Genomic DNA, 16,462 nt, shown 5'->3' on the forward strand with positions numbered 1-16,462 from the left:
TCCCCTCCTTCAAATGTTAATAGTGATCTTAGGTTGGGATCTCTTGAAACCGATCCTCAAGAAAGAGTACCCATTTCTTAGTATAGTCCTAACATTCGAGATGAAGTGAGAAGATATCTTATTCAAAGAGGGCTTGTCAACCGATTGGTCATGACTTCCCTAAAACTAAGTTTGGGAAAAAATGCGTCAATTCAATCCCGATTGGTTTAAAGGTTCATATTCTCAATGGTTGGAGTATAGCATAAAAGAAGATGCTACATTTTTTTGTGTTGTTATTTATTCAAGAATGAACTTGAAAGTCGTGGACATATCGGGATGCTTTTACAAAAGATGGTTTTAGGGGTTGGAACAAGAGTTCAAAAAGATATAGAGCACATATCGGTGAAGTAAATAGTATTCATCATAAATGTTTCAATAGAATGCAAGATTTGGCGAATCAACGCCAATCAATTCAATCGTATTTTGACAGACAAAGCGAGAAACTAAAAAGTGAACATCGAATGCGCTTAAATGCCTCAATTGATATAGTGAGGTTTCTCTTAAGAAATGGATTGCCATTTCGTGGTCATGATGAGAGTGAAGATTCCGAATACAAAGGTATTTTTCTTGAACTTTTGGAATTTCATGGAGATAAGCATCCGGATGTGGGAAAAGTGATATTACGTCATGCTCCAAAAAATGATATGATGATTTGTCCGACCATTCAAAAGGAGATTGTGGATGCTTGTGCTAAAGAAACTACTAAAGCTATTATCAAAGATTTAGATGATGATTATTTTTGAATATTGATTGATGAATCAAAGGAAATCTCACATAAGGAGAAAATGACCCTAGTTCTACGATATGTTAACAAAAATGGGGAGGTGATAGAGAGATTTTTGGGCATTGTCCATGTGAAAGATACATATGCACAATCACTGAAGGATACAATTTATTCTTTACTTTTGGATAACTCATTAAGTTCATCCAAGATACATGGACAAGGTTATGATGGAGCAAGTAATATGCAGGGAAAAATAAATGGCCTAAAGACTTTAATTTTGCAAGATGCTCCATCTACACATTATATTCACTACTTTGCTCATCAATTGCAATTGACACTTGTAGCTTTGTCTAAAAAGTATTCGGATACGAATAATTTCTTTGATGTTTTCACTAAGTTGTTGAATACTATTGGAGCATCTTTTAAACGCAGGGAATTACTTTGACAATACCAAGTAGATAAGTTGGAAGAATTACTTAAAAATGGAGAAGTTTATACTGGGCAAGGATTGAATCAAGAACGTGACCTCCAACGACTGGGTGATACTCGTTGGGGGTCTCATTTTAAGACCTTGGAAAATTTGGTGATTATATTTGCTTCAATTATTAATGTGCTGAAAGATATGCAACATGGTTGTCTACTTTCTCTTGGTAGATTTGCAGCACTGAATAATATTCAAGAAATTGAATTTGTGTTTATGTTGCACTTGATATTCAAGATGTTGCTTCTTATAAATGAATAGAATAAAGCTCTACAAAAAAAGATCAAGATATTGTCAATGCTATGAGGTTACTTGACCTTGCAAAGACAAGATTGCAAACAATGAGAGAAAGTGAATTGGAGTCTTTGATGGATGAGGTTTTCTCATTTTGTGGTAAACACGGTATTTTAATTCCCAAAATGGATGAAAACTATCCAAGGTCAAAGCGTAAGAGGTCAGATGTTTCATATTCACGTCACTTTCGTGTGGAAGTACTTTATGCTATTATTGATTTCCAACTTCTAGAGCTCAATTATCGTTTTGATATAGTGACTAGTGACTTACTCCTTGGTATGGATAGTTTGAATCCGCTTGATTCATTTGCTAATTTTGACAAAGATAGAATAATGAAGTTGGCCGAGTATTATCCAAGTGAGTTTGGTGATAGGGAGCTTCGGGATCTCAGTTACCAGCTTGATAGTTTCATCGTCTATGCTTGAAAGTGTGATAGCGCGTTTCTCAATTTGAAAGGAATTAAGGATCTTGCTATAGTGATGGCCAAAAAAAATTGAATCAAACTTGATGTCTTGTTTATTTACTTGTGAAGCTAACGTTGATTTTATTTGTTGCTACGGCAAGCGTGGAAAGAGCATTCTCCTCAATGAAGCTCATAAAGAATGATCTACGTAATAGCATTGGTGATGAATTTTTGAATAGTTGTTTAGTTTGCAATATAGAGCGTAAGGTATTTGCAACTGTAAGTAATGATGCTATTATGGATCACTTTCAAAATATGAAAGCACGTCGAGTACAAATGTAAATTGATGATGTATTTTTGAGATAATGAAATTGGATAATTTTTGCTAGCCAAGTTGTTATTTTTATAAAATTTTATATCGTGAAACTGAATGTTTATCTTTGAAGCATGTTTGTCTTTGAAGTAGTGGTGCACTCATCTTCTCGAATTCCTGGATTCGCTTCTGGTGTAAGACAACAATTGGGCAGAAAAGTATGAGGGAGGACATGGCGGGAAGTGCCTCGCAGTAGTTGAATTTCTAGCAGGTCAAGTATGAACAACAGAGACCGGTAAGTTGCTTAAAAGAGATGGTTTGTCCGAAGTAGGAGTGTTAGAGTAGCATATGGATTCTATGGTAGGACAGCCACGTACCTTGAGAAAGTGTAGAACGGTTTGGGAGTCGTGATGGAAGGTGGTTTGGTCTACGGATTTTATTTGGAATGATGGTTACTGTATGAGGAAAGATTGAATATGGTAGAAAGGGGTTGCTTGAAATGAAGAGCGTTTCTGATGCAGTATGATTTGAGTTTGGAAGGTATTGTTGAACTTTCAGTTGATGTCAATAGGGAAGTAAAAGACTTATATAGCTAGTGGGTGAGCATGTGCTCAGGAGAATTTATTGATTATGTGGTAGTTGTAACCAATGCAACGTCGTTGGAAGATATCGGTAAGGACTTCCACAAGTGGGTTATCTCCTGTGAGCAGGTTAGCAGTTGCGTGATATTGACGAAACTTCTACGAAAAATACTACTTGCTACCCGGTAAGAGGTCAAATATGTGATTGTGATTGATGATTCAGAATATTCATGAAAATCTTACCAAAAGACTTCGAGAAATTTGGCGGGTTAACGGTACGGGGTCATGAAAAAATGAGAAGGAGGAATCATTGTGGTTGTCAGCTTGTGTAACTTCTGGTTATCGGTGCATTGGTGGATTATTTGTGACTAAAAAAAGGAAACATCAGGGGTAATTCAAGTAGAGAAATTGATAAATATGTGCTATATTCTGCCTTATTGATTGAGGTGCAGAATTTAGGAAGACTCCGTGTTTATGCTTCTTGTGGATGTAATGTACAAGGAAAAGAATCCAACTGGTTGCTTCTTTGAGAGTGTGTTCATGTGCTAGCAGAGCATTGAAGTTGGTGATATTCGGGATCAGGTCAGAGTGGGTGACTTTCAACAACGGTCCTAGTGGGTTCAAGAATCTAAGTGTAGTGCCTAGGGAATTCGGGTCCATTGTGTGGTTAGGGATCGATTTTTTACAGTGGATTAAGAATGTGACTTGGAATGTTCTGTGTTATCATCGGGTATGCAGTGCAACATTGGAGGAAAAGAAGAAACAACTTTGGATTCGCGGAAGGTCTTTCATAATAGGTGTACCAGTCGGAGATGCTACTGTACGCATAATGAGAGTATGAGATGGTTCAAGAGTATTGAGACGATGTGGTCTTGTAATGCGGGTCACTCGGGATAAGTGCGAATTTGGTTCGTAGGTCCTAGTGGGTTCAAGAATCTAAGTGTAGTGCCTAGGGAATTCGGGTCCATTGTGTGGTTAGGGATCGATTTTTTACAGTGGATTAAGAATGTGACTTGGAATGTTCTGTGTTATCATCGGGTATGCAGTGCAGCATTGGAGGAAAGGAAGAAACAACTTTGGATTCGCGGAAGGTCTTTCATAATAGGTGTACCAGTCGGAGATGCTACTATACGCATAATGAGAGTATGAGATGGTTCAAGAGTATTGAGACGATGTGGTCTTGTAATGCGGGTCACTCGGGATAAGTGCGAATTTGGATCGGGTGGCTTGCCGCCACGGGTACGCTATCTGGATCGGGTTGCACGCCGCAATGGTATCATGTTTGGATCGGGTTATACGCTGCAACAATGATATGTTGAGTACGGTTCCCTATATCTATTCCTGCGTATTTTATTTCTCATTCTCTAAGGAGGGTTCATAGCGTCTGTTTGACCGTCTTACTCATTACGCGGGCCAGATAGTTCCTTTTTTTCCAGAGTTCGTTTTTCCTTATGCAGCGCATTTGAGTTTGTAGCTTGCTGGCGCATTATTGGCGTCATATGAGATTTTTTGTAGTGTTTGAGATGGCTTATTACCTGAGCAGCTGGTACTGGGTGAGACGAGGTTATTGGATCTGTGATCAGTGCGATCGGAGTTATGAAGGGTATATTCTTGCAAATATCGTTATTTAGTTTAGAATGAGGTAAGGGTCCTTGTCAGGAGGGGAGACTCCATGAATTGTTGATTCGACAAGCGGTTTTTTGCTTCTACACGTCTCTTTCATCGTGACCGTATTTCAAGATTTGGAACAGGACTTATATGTTTTATGAGGTGTGTTGTGGGCATCAAATTCATGAAATTCCAGCTATTTTGATCGGAGGATATTATTATGGGCAACTGACTTATATGGTGCATGGTGTGATTTCAGCATAGATGTATGATCACGTTTTGGTACAGCGTGTGGTGATTGGTACGATGTTCGTAGGTTAGAATCATGCCTTGTAGAAAAATTCGGAGGTTGGAATTTAGTTCTAAGGCTTATTGACTAAATAAACCGGAGGATCTCTAATCTGGATCGAGCTAATGTGTTCGACTGAATTGTGGTGGCACAGGTAGGTGCTCGAGGTGTTAAACAGTTATTCTGGACAACTCCAGAATAGTCCCTAGCACATTCGAGGATGAATCTATGCTTAAGTAGGGGAGAATGTAACGAACCGATCGGTTATTTCGAGCTCTAGCGCATCGTTCGGCGGTTTGATGCCTTGAGTAGCTTTACTTCAGGTATTATGACTTGTACGTGTGGTCGAAATTGAACTTCGGGAAGTTCGGAGTTGATTTTGGAAGAATTAGCTAAGGTTTGACTTTTGAGTAAACGACCTCGGAATCGGGATTTGAAGGTTCCAATAGGTTTGTATGATTATTTCGGACTTGGACGAATGTTCGGGTTGAGTATCGGATCACCCAGGAGCATTTCGGAGTTTATTATGGAAAGTTAACATTTTCGAAGGTTTAAGAATTTCATAAGTTAGGCTTGAAGTGGACTTTGGTGTTATCGATGTCCGTTTGAATTTTCGAGCCTTGGAATAGGTTCATATTGTGATTTATGACTTGTATGCAAAGTTTGGCGTCATTCCGGAATGTTTTGGTATGGATCGGACACGTTCATTGAAGTTTGAAAGTTTAAAGATGTGTTTTGATTGTCGATTCATAGTTTCGATATTGTTTGGTATGATTTAAGGCTTCGACTAAGTCCGTATCGTATTGTGGGATGTGTTGGTATGTTTGGACGGGGTACCGGGGGTCTCGGGTGCGAATCGGATTGGAAACGGATCAAATTTGGACTTGGGAGAAATGCTGAGGCAGCTGGGATCTGGTGCAATCAGATCTGCGTGGAAAGGGCCGTAGGTGCGAGACCGCAGAAGCGGCCCTGGTGTCGCAAAAGCAGTTGTTCTTAAAGTTGGATGGAGACGCAGGTGCGAGGAGTTTACCGCACCTGCAAGTGCGTAGATGCGGGCGCAGGAGCGCAAAAGAGGAATGGGGCCTGGGACGAAGACGCGCAGAAGTGGAGAAAGGTCCGCAGAAGCGGACTCGCAGAAGCGGAATCTCCAGCGTAGAAGCGGTTGGCTTCGTAGATGCGCAAATGAGACTCACACCTGTGATGGCGCAGAAGCGAAATTATTTCCGTAGGTGCGAGAGTGTGACTAAGCAGGGGGCTTCGCAGAAGCGATGATGGTGTCGCAGAAGCGACGTCGCAAATGCGCCAACTTGCCCGCATAAGCGAAACTGGGCAGATTATGAAGGGATCGAACTTGGTCTTTTTCCTCATTTCGTTTTGGATTTTTGGAGCTCGGTTCTTGGGCGATTTTGAGGAGTTTTCATCATGTAACACAAGGTAAGTAATTTCCCACTTGTTGTGAGCTTAATGTAAGGTTTATATGTGGATTTAAGGAGGAAAATTTAGGAAAATTGTAGGATTTTGGTGGAAAACCTAGAATTGATAATTTTGGATTTTGACCGCGATTTTGCAAATAGAATTAAGAATAAATTATACATTTGAGTTAGTAATGTTATGGTTAAGGTTTATCTTCGAAATTTTTTGGAATCCGGGCACGTGGGCCCGAGGGACGACTTTATCGACATTTCAAGTGGAGTTGGGAATTGTTTAAATTGATTAATTACGGGCGTTAGAGTATATTTTGATTGGTTTGCACCTAGTTTGACTAGCTTTGGATCGACGGGCATCTGTTTGAGGTGTTTGGAGAGGCTTTGGAGCCGGTTTGGAACTTCAGAGTGAAGTAAGTCTCTTGTCAAACTCTGTGAGAGGGAAACTACCCCTAGGTGATGCATATGCTACTTGTTGCGGGGGCTACGTACACACAAGGTGACGAGAGTCCGTATGTAGCTAGATTCATGTTATGTCCGGGTAGACTTAGGTTCCCGCCATGCTATAATTGTACTATTTGAGTTGTCTTTTGCCTACTAAATTCCTTTATTTTACGTTGCGACTTGAGACTAGACTTGTGTAGAGTGATAGACTTGCTATTGTAGAGATTCGATGGGCCTCATGATTAGCCGCAAAATAATTGTACTTCTCTTATGAATTTCTCTCGCGTTATGCGTTCTTATCGAAAGGTTTCCCTTAAAATTTAAAACTCACACGTCTATTTGTGAGCGGGGTCAAGGACTCGTCAAAGCTTCTTATTCTAATGGGATTAGGCCGTTCGCCTCTGCAGGATAGATACATCTATGGTTCGTACCGTTCGACCCTCGGCAGTGCGCACATTATGATGGATCAGGCCGTACGCCACGACATGATTATGTACCATACCTCATTGGAGCAAGCCGTTCGCCTCGACAATAAAATAGATGTATCTATGGTTCAGAAATGTTACGATGGATCGGGTTGTACGCCTCGACATTTCTATAAAAAACTTTTATGAAATCGTTCGTAATAATTGGCAAAAAGGCAGCATATCTGTGAGCTTTTCCTGATTGAACTGTGACGACCTATCTAGTAAGGTCCATTATATATATATATATATATATATATATATATATATATATATATATATATATATATATATATATATATATATATATACACACACTCCGATTGAGGAGATAACTACTAGCTGAGAGTTTGAGTTATTGCTGAGAGGAGGATTGTACCACGTATTATACTTGTTATTTTGCTTATTTACTCTGACTCACACTTGTTTATTTCTACTGCATGTGTTTTATTGGACCACTAGTAAGTGCTGATGTCGACCCCTCGTCACTACATCTCTGGGTTTAGGCTAGATACTTACTGGGAACGCGTTGATTTACGTACTCATGCTACACTTGCTGCACTCTTTGTGCAGGTACAGATATATCTGATGGTCTTTTGGGCACAACGGCACGGCTATTATGGGGACTTTACCATGAGCTGCATTCCATGTTACGCTCCGCAACCTACAGAATCTCTATCCGAGTTATTTATATTTTTCTGTCTAATTTGTATTCTAGACAGATGTTGTATTGTATTGTATTTCCCAATTGATACTCATGCACTTGTGACACCGGGTTTTGGAGGTTCCTACTGTTGTTTGCCATTGTAGATCGCGTATTTATTAACATTTTACCCCTATATATTCCATTTTATACTATTTAAGTAATGGAAATTATGCGAATACTGGTCTGCTATGGATACATAAATACTGAACTAACATGGATATATGAATATTGAATTGGCACGAATATTTGAGAACTGAACTGACATCAATATATGAGTACTAAGCTGGCCTGAATGTCTGAGTACTGGACTGACATGAGTATCTAAGTACTGAAAACTTGAATGTCATAACATGACACATGAAGTACTGGGTGTACATCCACCAATTCTGGTGGTAACTCTAACTCATAAGTTACTTGTACGACCCTTCGTAGGATCCTATACGGGCCCGATATTTCTGGGACTGAGCTTTCCTTTCTTCCCAAATCTTATAACACCTTTCATAGGCGAAATGTCACGACCCCAAACCCAAATCTATCGTGATGGCGCTTATCGATGATACTAGGCAAGCCGAGTTTTCAAAATACTTCAATTGTTTCACAAAAATAAACCAAAAGCTTGATATGGCAGAGTTTTCATAAAGACAGGAGTTAAACTCAAAACACAACGCGAAAAAATAGCCCCAAACATCGGGGTGTCACCAAGTCAGCATCTAAACAACCAGTCTAAGAAATAGTGTCCACAAGAGTCTGTGTCTAAATGCCAATACAGAAAAGAAGGATAACAAGAAAGGAGAGACAATGATTGCGAACATCGGCATCTACCTCGTGAATCTCCGATACTCAACGACGCACGAGATTAACGTACTCCGTAACTGGATACACCTGGATCTACACATGAAGTGCAGGGTGTAGCGTGAGTACAACCAACTCAGTAAGTAACAAAAATAAATTAGGAGCTGAGAAGTAGTGACGAGCTATACAATTACCATTCACTTCAGAAATTTTAGTAATGAAAGTAGACATGATTCAATTCCGGCAAATATAAGTTCAGTCAGTTGTACATTTACTAAGTTCAGATAAACCGGATACAATATTTTCCAGAAGTTCAGAACAATGACATAATTCAGCTAAGTGCAGCAACAAGGAAAACAAATGCAACCTCTCAGGGTAACAATCACTCAAACTCTCAATAGCTCAACACTCGGCTCTCGGCCCTCAATAATCACACTCAATAGGTACATGCGCTCACTGGGGGTGTAAATAATTCGGAGGGGCTCCTTCAGCCCAAGCGCTATATCGCTGCGGCGTGCAACCCGATCCAATCATATAAGTAGCCATAAGGCTCGTTGCGGCATGCAACCCGATCCACAATCCATAAATAGCCATAAGGCTCATTGCAGCGTGCAACCCGATCCATATACATTCATCCCTCAGGCTCAGTTCGGCGTGCAACCCAATCCATATACCTCACATAGCTCACAGCTCGGCACTCGGGCCCTATCTCAGTCACTAACCTCTCTAGCCTCTCGGGCTCTCAAAAATCATACAAATCAACCCAAAAGAGATAATAACAAATATCAACAAGAAAACAAGAGGAAACAGAGATATGGCACGCAAGTAAAACTGTGACTGAGTACAAGACATCAAATAGCAGCTAATTCAACAAGTACCCGACCGCTGCGGGTCCCAACAATGATATCATATGGCCTAAGCATGATTTCTAACATGAATGGCAGTCAAATTTCTAGAAGACAGAGGGAACATGTAATTAACAATAAGCTATTCGACTTTACAGTCTCACGGGATAGACCAAGTCACAATCCCCCACGGTGCACACCCACACGCCTGTCACCTAGCATGTGCGTCACCTCCAAAATAATCACATCATACCAAAATCCGGGATTTCATACCCTCAGGACCAGATTTAAGACTATTACTTACCTCAATCCGAGCAAAACTCTACTCCAATATGCCTTTGCCTCGAGAATCGGCCTCCGAACGTCTCGAATCTAGCCACAAGCAGTACAATACAATCAATACGGATTAAAGGAATCAATTCCACAAGAAAAATACAAAATTACAAGCCAAAATCCGAAATTGGTCAAAAGCCGGCCCCGGGCCCATGTCTCAAAATCCGACAAAAGTCACAAAACCCGAAAGTCCATTCAATCACGAGTTCACTCGTACCAAAATTATCCAAATTTGATATCAAAATCTCAATCAAAACCCAAAATCTTAGTTGAAGAACTTCTTCCCATTTTCCCCAAATTTTCCACCTAAATATGAAATTAAAAGATGAAATTAGTGATAGATTAGTGGGATATAACCAAAATCAAGTGAAGAATCATTACCCAATTGATGTCTCTGAAAATCCCTCAAAATCTCACCCAAATCCGAGCTCTCAAACTCAAGTTTTGATAAAAATTGCTAAACCCTCGTTTTTAAAATCTTATATTCTGCCCAGGCAAAACCTTCTTCGCGAACGCGGCCACAACCTTGCGTTCGCGTATAACAAAATCCCACCGACCAAAATTCCTCCTTAGCGAATGTGAGGGACCTCTCACGAATGCATACCTTTCACTTCCTGATGCTTTGCGAACGCGACACCCGCTACGCGAACGCGTAGAACAAATCCTTGGTGTTCCCAGCTGCTCCACCTCATCTACGCGAACGCGGTGTCCTTCTCGCGTTCGCAATGCACTAATCCTCAAACCTTCACGAACGCGTTCTCATCTTCGCGAATGCGAAGAACAACTCCACCTGGCCTCTCAAATGCCTTACGCGATCACGAGACCTCTCTCGCGAACGCGATGAAGAAAAGTCTGCAACAAAAATACCAGAAAATCTGCTATCTCTCCTAAGTCTGAAATGATCCGTTAACCACCCAAAATAAACCCGAGGCCTCCGGAACCTCAACCAAACATACCTATAAGTCCCAAAACACCATATTAACTTAGTCGAGCCTCCAAATTACATCAAACAATGCTAAATACACGAATCGCCCTCCAATTCAAACTTATTGAACTTTGAAATTTCAAACTTCTACAACCGATGATGAAACATATCAAACCACGTCCGATTGACCTCAAATTTTGCACACAAGTCATATTAAACATTACGGACCTACTCCAACTTCCGGAATCAGAATCCGACCCCCATATCAAAAATTCCACTTTCGGTCAAAATCTCCAAAAATTTGACTTTTGTCATTTCAAGCCTAATTCTACTACGGACCTCCAAATCACATTCCAGACGCGCTCCTAAGTCCAAAATCACCCAACGGAGCTAACAGAAGCGACGAAACTCCATTCTAGAGTCATCTTCACATAGTTCCGACTACGATCAAAATCCTATAACTTAAGCTTCCGTTTTAGGGGCTAAGTGTCCCAAATCACTCCGAAACCACAACAAAACCTCCCAGCAAATCTCATAAGCAGAAAAAGATACGGGGGAAGCAATAAATTGTGGATCGGGGATACAATTATCGAGACGACCGTCTAGGTTGTCACATCCTCCCCCTCTTAAACAAACGTTCGTCCTCAAACGATTATAGTGACATACCTGAAGTGGTGAAAAGATGAGGATAACTGCTGTACATATCAAGTTCGGTCTCCCAAGTCGCCTCCTCGACCGGCTGACCCCTCCACTGAACCTTCACAGAAGCAATATTCTTCGACCTCAGCTTTCGAACCTACCAATCTAAGATCTCCACTGACTCCTCAACATAAGATAAGTCCTTGTCCAGCTGGACTGAGCTGAAATCCAACATGTGAGACGGATCACCGTGATTCTTCCGGAGCATAGAAACATGGAATACTGGATGAACTCCTACTAGACTGGCAGGCAAGGCAACCTCATAAGCAACCTTCCCAACACGCTGCAACACTTCAAATGGGCCGATAAACCTCGGGATCAGCTTTCCCTTCTTTCTGAACCTCATAACACCCTTCATGGGTGACACTCGGAGCAGTACCCGCTCTCCAACCATGAATGCAACATCGCGAACCTTCTGATCTGCATAACTCTTCTGTCTGGCCTGGCCTGTGCGTAGTCTATTTTGAATCACCTTAACCTTTTCCAGAGCATCCTGAACCAAGTATGTACCCAATAATCTAGCCTCGCCTGGCTCGAACCAACCCACTGGAGACCTACATCGCCTACCGTACAGAGCCTCATACAGTGCCATCTGGATGCTCGACTGATAACTGTTGTTGTAAGCAAACTCCGATAGAGGCAAGAACTGATCCCACGATCCCCCAAACTCCATCACACACGCACAGAGCATGTCCTCTAATATCTGAATAGTGTGCTCAGATTGTCCGTCTATCTGAGGATGAAATGCTGTGCTCAACTCCATTCGAGTACCCAACTCATGATGTACGACCCTCCAGAACTGTGATGTAAACTGCGTACCCCGGTCAGAGATGATAGATACCAGTATGCCATGAAGCATGACGATCTCACAGATATACACTCCAGCCAGCTGCTTGGAAGAATAGGTAGTCATCACATGAATGAAATGAGCTGACTTGGTCAGTCTGTCCACAATCACCCAAACTGCATCAAACTTCCGCTGAGTCCGTGGAAGCCCAACAAGTAAATCCATAGTGATCCTCTCTCATTTCCACTCCGGAATATCTAACTTCTGAAGCAACCCACTTGGCCGCTGATGCTCATACTTCTCCTGCTGGCAATTTAGACACCGAGCCACATACTCCACTATATTTTCGCGGCACCCGGATGAATAGAATACCGTAAACTGTGAGCCTCCTGGAGAATCAGCTCATATAAAACATCTACATTGGGCACACATAGCCTTCCCTGCATCCTCAATGCACCATCATCCCCAATAGTGACATTCTTAGCATCACCGTGCTGGACCGTGTCCTTGAGGACAAGCAGATGAGGGTCATCATACTGGATCTCCCTGATACGCTCATAAAGAGAAGACCAAGAGACCACACAAGCCAAAACTCGACTCGGCTCAGAAATATCCAATATAACAAACTGGCTGGCTAAGGCCTGAACATCCAATGCCAATGGCCTCTCTATTGCTGGAAGATATTCTAAGCTCCCCAAACTCTCCACCCGGTGACTCAAGGCATCAGCCACCACATTGGCCTTCCCAGGATGGTACAAAATAGTGATATCATAGTCCTTAAGAAGCTCCAACCACCTCCACTGATGCAAGTTAAGATCCTTCTATTTGAACAGATTCTGCAAACTCCGATGACCAGTGTAAATCTCACAATGCACCCCGTACAAATAGTGCTGCCAAATCTTCAAGGCGTGAACAATAACTGCTAAATCAAGGTCATGGACAGTATAGTTCTTCTCATGGGGCTTCAACTGGCGCGAAGCATAAGCAATCACTCTAACCTCCTACATCAGGACACTCCCAATACCGGCCCGCGGGGCATCACAATACACTATGTAAGAACCAGAAGATGATGGTAGAACTAGAACTGGAGCCGTGGTCAAAGCAGTCTTGAGCTACTGAAAGCTCTCCTCGTACTCATCCGACCACCTAAAAGGAGCACCCCTTTTGGGTCAATTTAGTCAAGGGCGATGCAATAGATGAGAAACCCTTCACAAAACGACGGTAATAACCAGCCAAACTGAGAAAGCTCCAAATCTCCATGGATGAGGACGGTCTGGGCCAACTCTGAACTGCCTCTATCTTCTTCGGATCCACTCATTGAACACCACATGCCCCAAGAACGCCACTGAACTGAGCAAAAACTCACACTTGGAGAACTTTGCATAAAGCTTCTCCTCCTTCAACCGCTGCAACATGATCCTCAAATGCTGGGCATGCTCCTCCTGGCTACGAGAGTACACCACGATATCATCAATGAATACAAAAATGAACGAGTCAAGTTAAGGCTGAAACACACTATTCATCATATGCATGAATGCTGCTGGGGCGTTGGTCAGCCCAAAAGACATCAGAAGGAACTCATAATGGCCATATCGGGTCCTGAAAGCTGTCTTAAGAATATCTATGTCTCGAATCTTCAGCTGTCGATACCCTGACCTCAAATCGATCTTGGAGAACGCCTTCGCTCCCTGAAGCTGGTCAAACAGATCATCAATACATGGAAAAGGATACTTGTTCTTGATTGTTACCTTGTTCAACTGCCTGTAATCAATGCACATTCTCCTAGTACCATCCTTCTTCTTTACAAATAGATGCACCCCAAGGTGACACACTAGGCCGGATAAACCCCTTATCAAGGAGTTTCTGAAGCTGTTCCTTAAATTCTTTCAACTCTGCCGGTGCCATACGATACGGTGGAATAGAAATGGGCTAAGTGCCCAACACCAAATCAATACCGAAATCAATATCCTTATCAAGCGGCATGCCTGGCAGGTCTATAGGAAACACATCCGCGAAATCTCGCACCACTGGAATAGAATCAATAGCAGGGGTCTCTGTACTAACATCCCTCACAAAGGCCAGATAAGATAAACAACCCTTCTCTACTATCCGCTGAGCCTTCAAGTATGAAGTCACTTTACTGGGAACATAGTCTATAGAGCCGCTCCACTCAACCCTCGGCAACCCTGGCATCGCCAAAGTCACAGTCTTAGTGTGATAATCTAGAACAGCATGACATAGATACAACCAATCCATACCCAAAATCACATCATAATCGACCATACTAAGCAACAAGAGATCTACCCTGGTCTCCAGAATCCCAATAGTCACCACACATGACCGATATACATGGTCCACAATAATAGTATCACCCACTAGAGTGGATACATGAACAGATGAAACTAGAGACTCACGGGGCATATCCAGATATGAGCGAAATACGAGGACACATATGAATAAGTGGAACCAGGGTCAAATAATACAGAGGCATCTCTATGGCAAACTGAGGCAATACTTGTAATCATAACATCCGAAGCAATAGCATCTAGTCTGGCAAGGAGGGCATAGAAACAGGCCTGGCCGCCCCCTGACCGGCCTCCCCATCTCGAGCGGCCCCTAGCTGACTGAGCTCCACTTCGAGCTGGCTGAGCGGGTGGTGAAGAAACTGGTGCTGATGTCATAGACTGGCTCCTCTGCTGAGCTGGACATCCCACTAGGCGGGGACACTACCTCCTCATGTGACCAAACTCTCCACACTCATAGCAACTCCCCGGTACTGGTGCTGGGGACTGAAGGGAGCCCCGAGCACTGTGATAACTGGTAGAAGGACTTGGCATAGATGAGCCTTGATTCGATGGAGCGTGGGACAAACTTTGAGCTGGGAGAGCACTGAGAGATGAATGGCCCTGCTGATAACTATATGAACCAACCTCTACCATGGTGGAACTGACCCCCAGAAGGAACACCGCTAAATCCACCCGGTCCACGAGGCCTCTTGGCCTCCCTCTCAACCCGCTCCTGGCTGCGAACCATCTCAATCTGACGAGAAATGTCGATAACCTCATCAAAAGTATCACCAGACACTCTCTCTCTGGTCATAAGCAATCGCAGCTGAAAAGTGAGGCCATCTATGAACCTCCTGATCCTCTCCTTGTCTGTGGGAACCAACCAGATAGCATGACGGTCCAACTCAGAATATCTCATCTCATACTGCGTCACGGACATATCACCTTGACAAAGATGTTCGAACTGCCTACGCATCTCAACTCTGCGGGACTGAGGCACAAACTTCTCCAGGAATAGACTAGAGAACTGCTGCCAGGTAAGGGGTGCTGCACTGACCGGCCTATGCATCTCGTAAGCCTCCCACCAATTGAAGCTAGCCCTATAGAACTGAAAAGTAGTAAACGAGACCCCACTGGTCTCTAGAATACCTGCTGTATGGAGTATCCTCTGACACCTTTCCAAGAAACCCTATGCATTCTCTCCCTCGGTACCACTGAAAGATGGAGGCTGGAGTCTCCCAAACCTCTCCAATCGACGCTGCTCATCATCGGGCATGACAGGAACCACATAGTCCTGAGCAGCAGCAATCGGCTGGGCTGGTGGTGCCCCCGGTGTCTGGAGTCCCTGTACCACCTGCTTTGGTGTGCGGGTGGCAGGAGTTTGAGCACCTTCTCCGGCCTTAGAAGTGGTTGCTGCGGCCGGAACAAAGACCGCCTGAGCAAGACTAGTGCACATGGTCAGAATCTGAGCTAAGGCTTCCTGAAGGCCTGGAATCACAATGGGCACAGGTGGTGCCTGAGCTGGTCCCATAGGCTCATCCACAACTGGAGCCTGCTTTTGAATTGGGGCAACTGGTGGATCTACAGGTGCTGCCCTAGCTGTGGTGCGAGCTACACCTCTACCCCTACTGCAGCCTCTACCGCAACCTCGGCCTCTCGCGACCTTGACTGGTGGTACTGGTGGCTGTCCATCCTACCCCATAGCACGCGTCCTCACCATCTCTGAGAGAATAGAACAACAAAAATTTAGTTACCAGAATCAAACGATTCGCACGACAATAATTCAAGAATGTGAAATATCCTAAGGGTTTGGAAGCCTCTCGAAGATAAGTACAAACGTCTCCGTACCGATCTGCAAGACTCTACTAAACTTGCTCATGACTCGTGAGACCTATGTAACATAGGCTCTGATACCAACTTGTCACGACCCAAACCCTAACCTGTCGTGATGGCATTTATCGATGGTACTAGGCAAGATGAGTTTTCAAAATACTTTAATTTTTTCACAAAAATAAACCAAAAGCTT

The 16,462-nt window shown here is 42.9% G+C and overlaps 3 protein-coding genes across 3 annotated transcripts in view; 2 read left to right on the forward strand and 1 right to left on the reverse strand.

The window, feature by feature from the left end:
- The first annotated feature begins 419 nt into the window (after positions 1–419).
- Positions 420–782, forward strand: LOC138905733 (uncharacterized). The gene has a single exon (XM_070194259.1). It carries the CDS (start codon positions 420–422, stop codon positions 780–782), a length of 363 nt encoding a protein of 120 aa, XP_070050360.1.
- Positions 783–1,546: 764 nt separating this feature from the next.
- On the forward strand, positions 1,547–1,963 carry LOC138905741 (uncharacterized). The gene has a single exon (XM_070194265.1). It carries the CDS (start codon positions 1,547–1,549, stop codon positions 1,961–1,963), a length of 417 nt encoding a protein of 138 aa, XP_070050366.1.
- A 9,498-nt stretch (positions 1,964–11,461) lies between these two features.
- Positions 11,462–16,462, reverse strand: part of LOC138905747 (uncharacterized) — a 40,545-nt gene continuing 35,544 nt past the window's right edge. Inside the window, exons 4-7 of the mRNA XM_070194269.1 lie at positions 15,791–16,129; positions 12,652–12,891; positions 12,049–12,253; positions 11,462–11,811 (exon numbers count right to left, since the gene is read on the reverse strand). Of these exons, the coding sequence (XP_070050370.1) occupies positions 11,462–11,811; positions 12,049–12,253; positions 12,652–12,891; positions 15,791–16,129 (1,134 nt within the window). The remainder of the gene's footprint in view (positions 11,812–12,048; positions 12,254–12,651; positions 12,892–15,790; positions 16,130–16,462) is intronic.

Source organism: Nicotiana tomentosiformis, chromosome 1 (assembly GCF_000390325.3).
Source record: "Nicotiana tomentosiformis chromosome 1, ASM39032v3, whole genome shotgun sequence".
Lineage (NCBI taxonomy): Eukaryota > Viridiplantae > Streptophyta > Magnoliopsida > Solanales > Solanaceae > Nicotiana > Nicotiana tomentosiformis.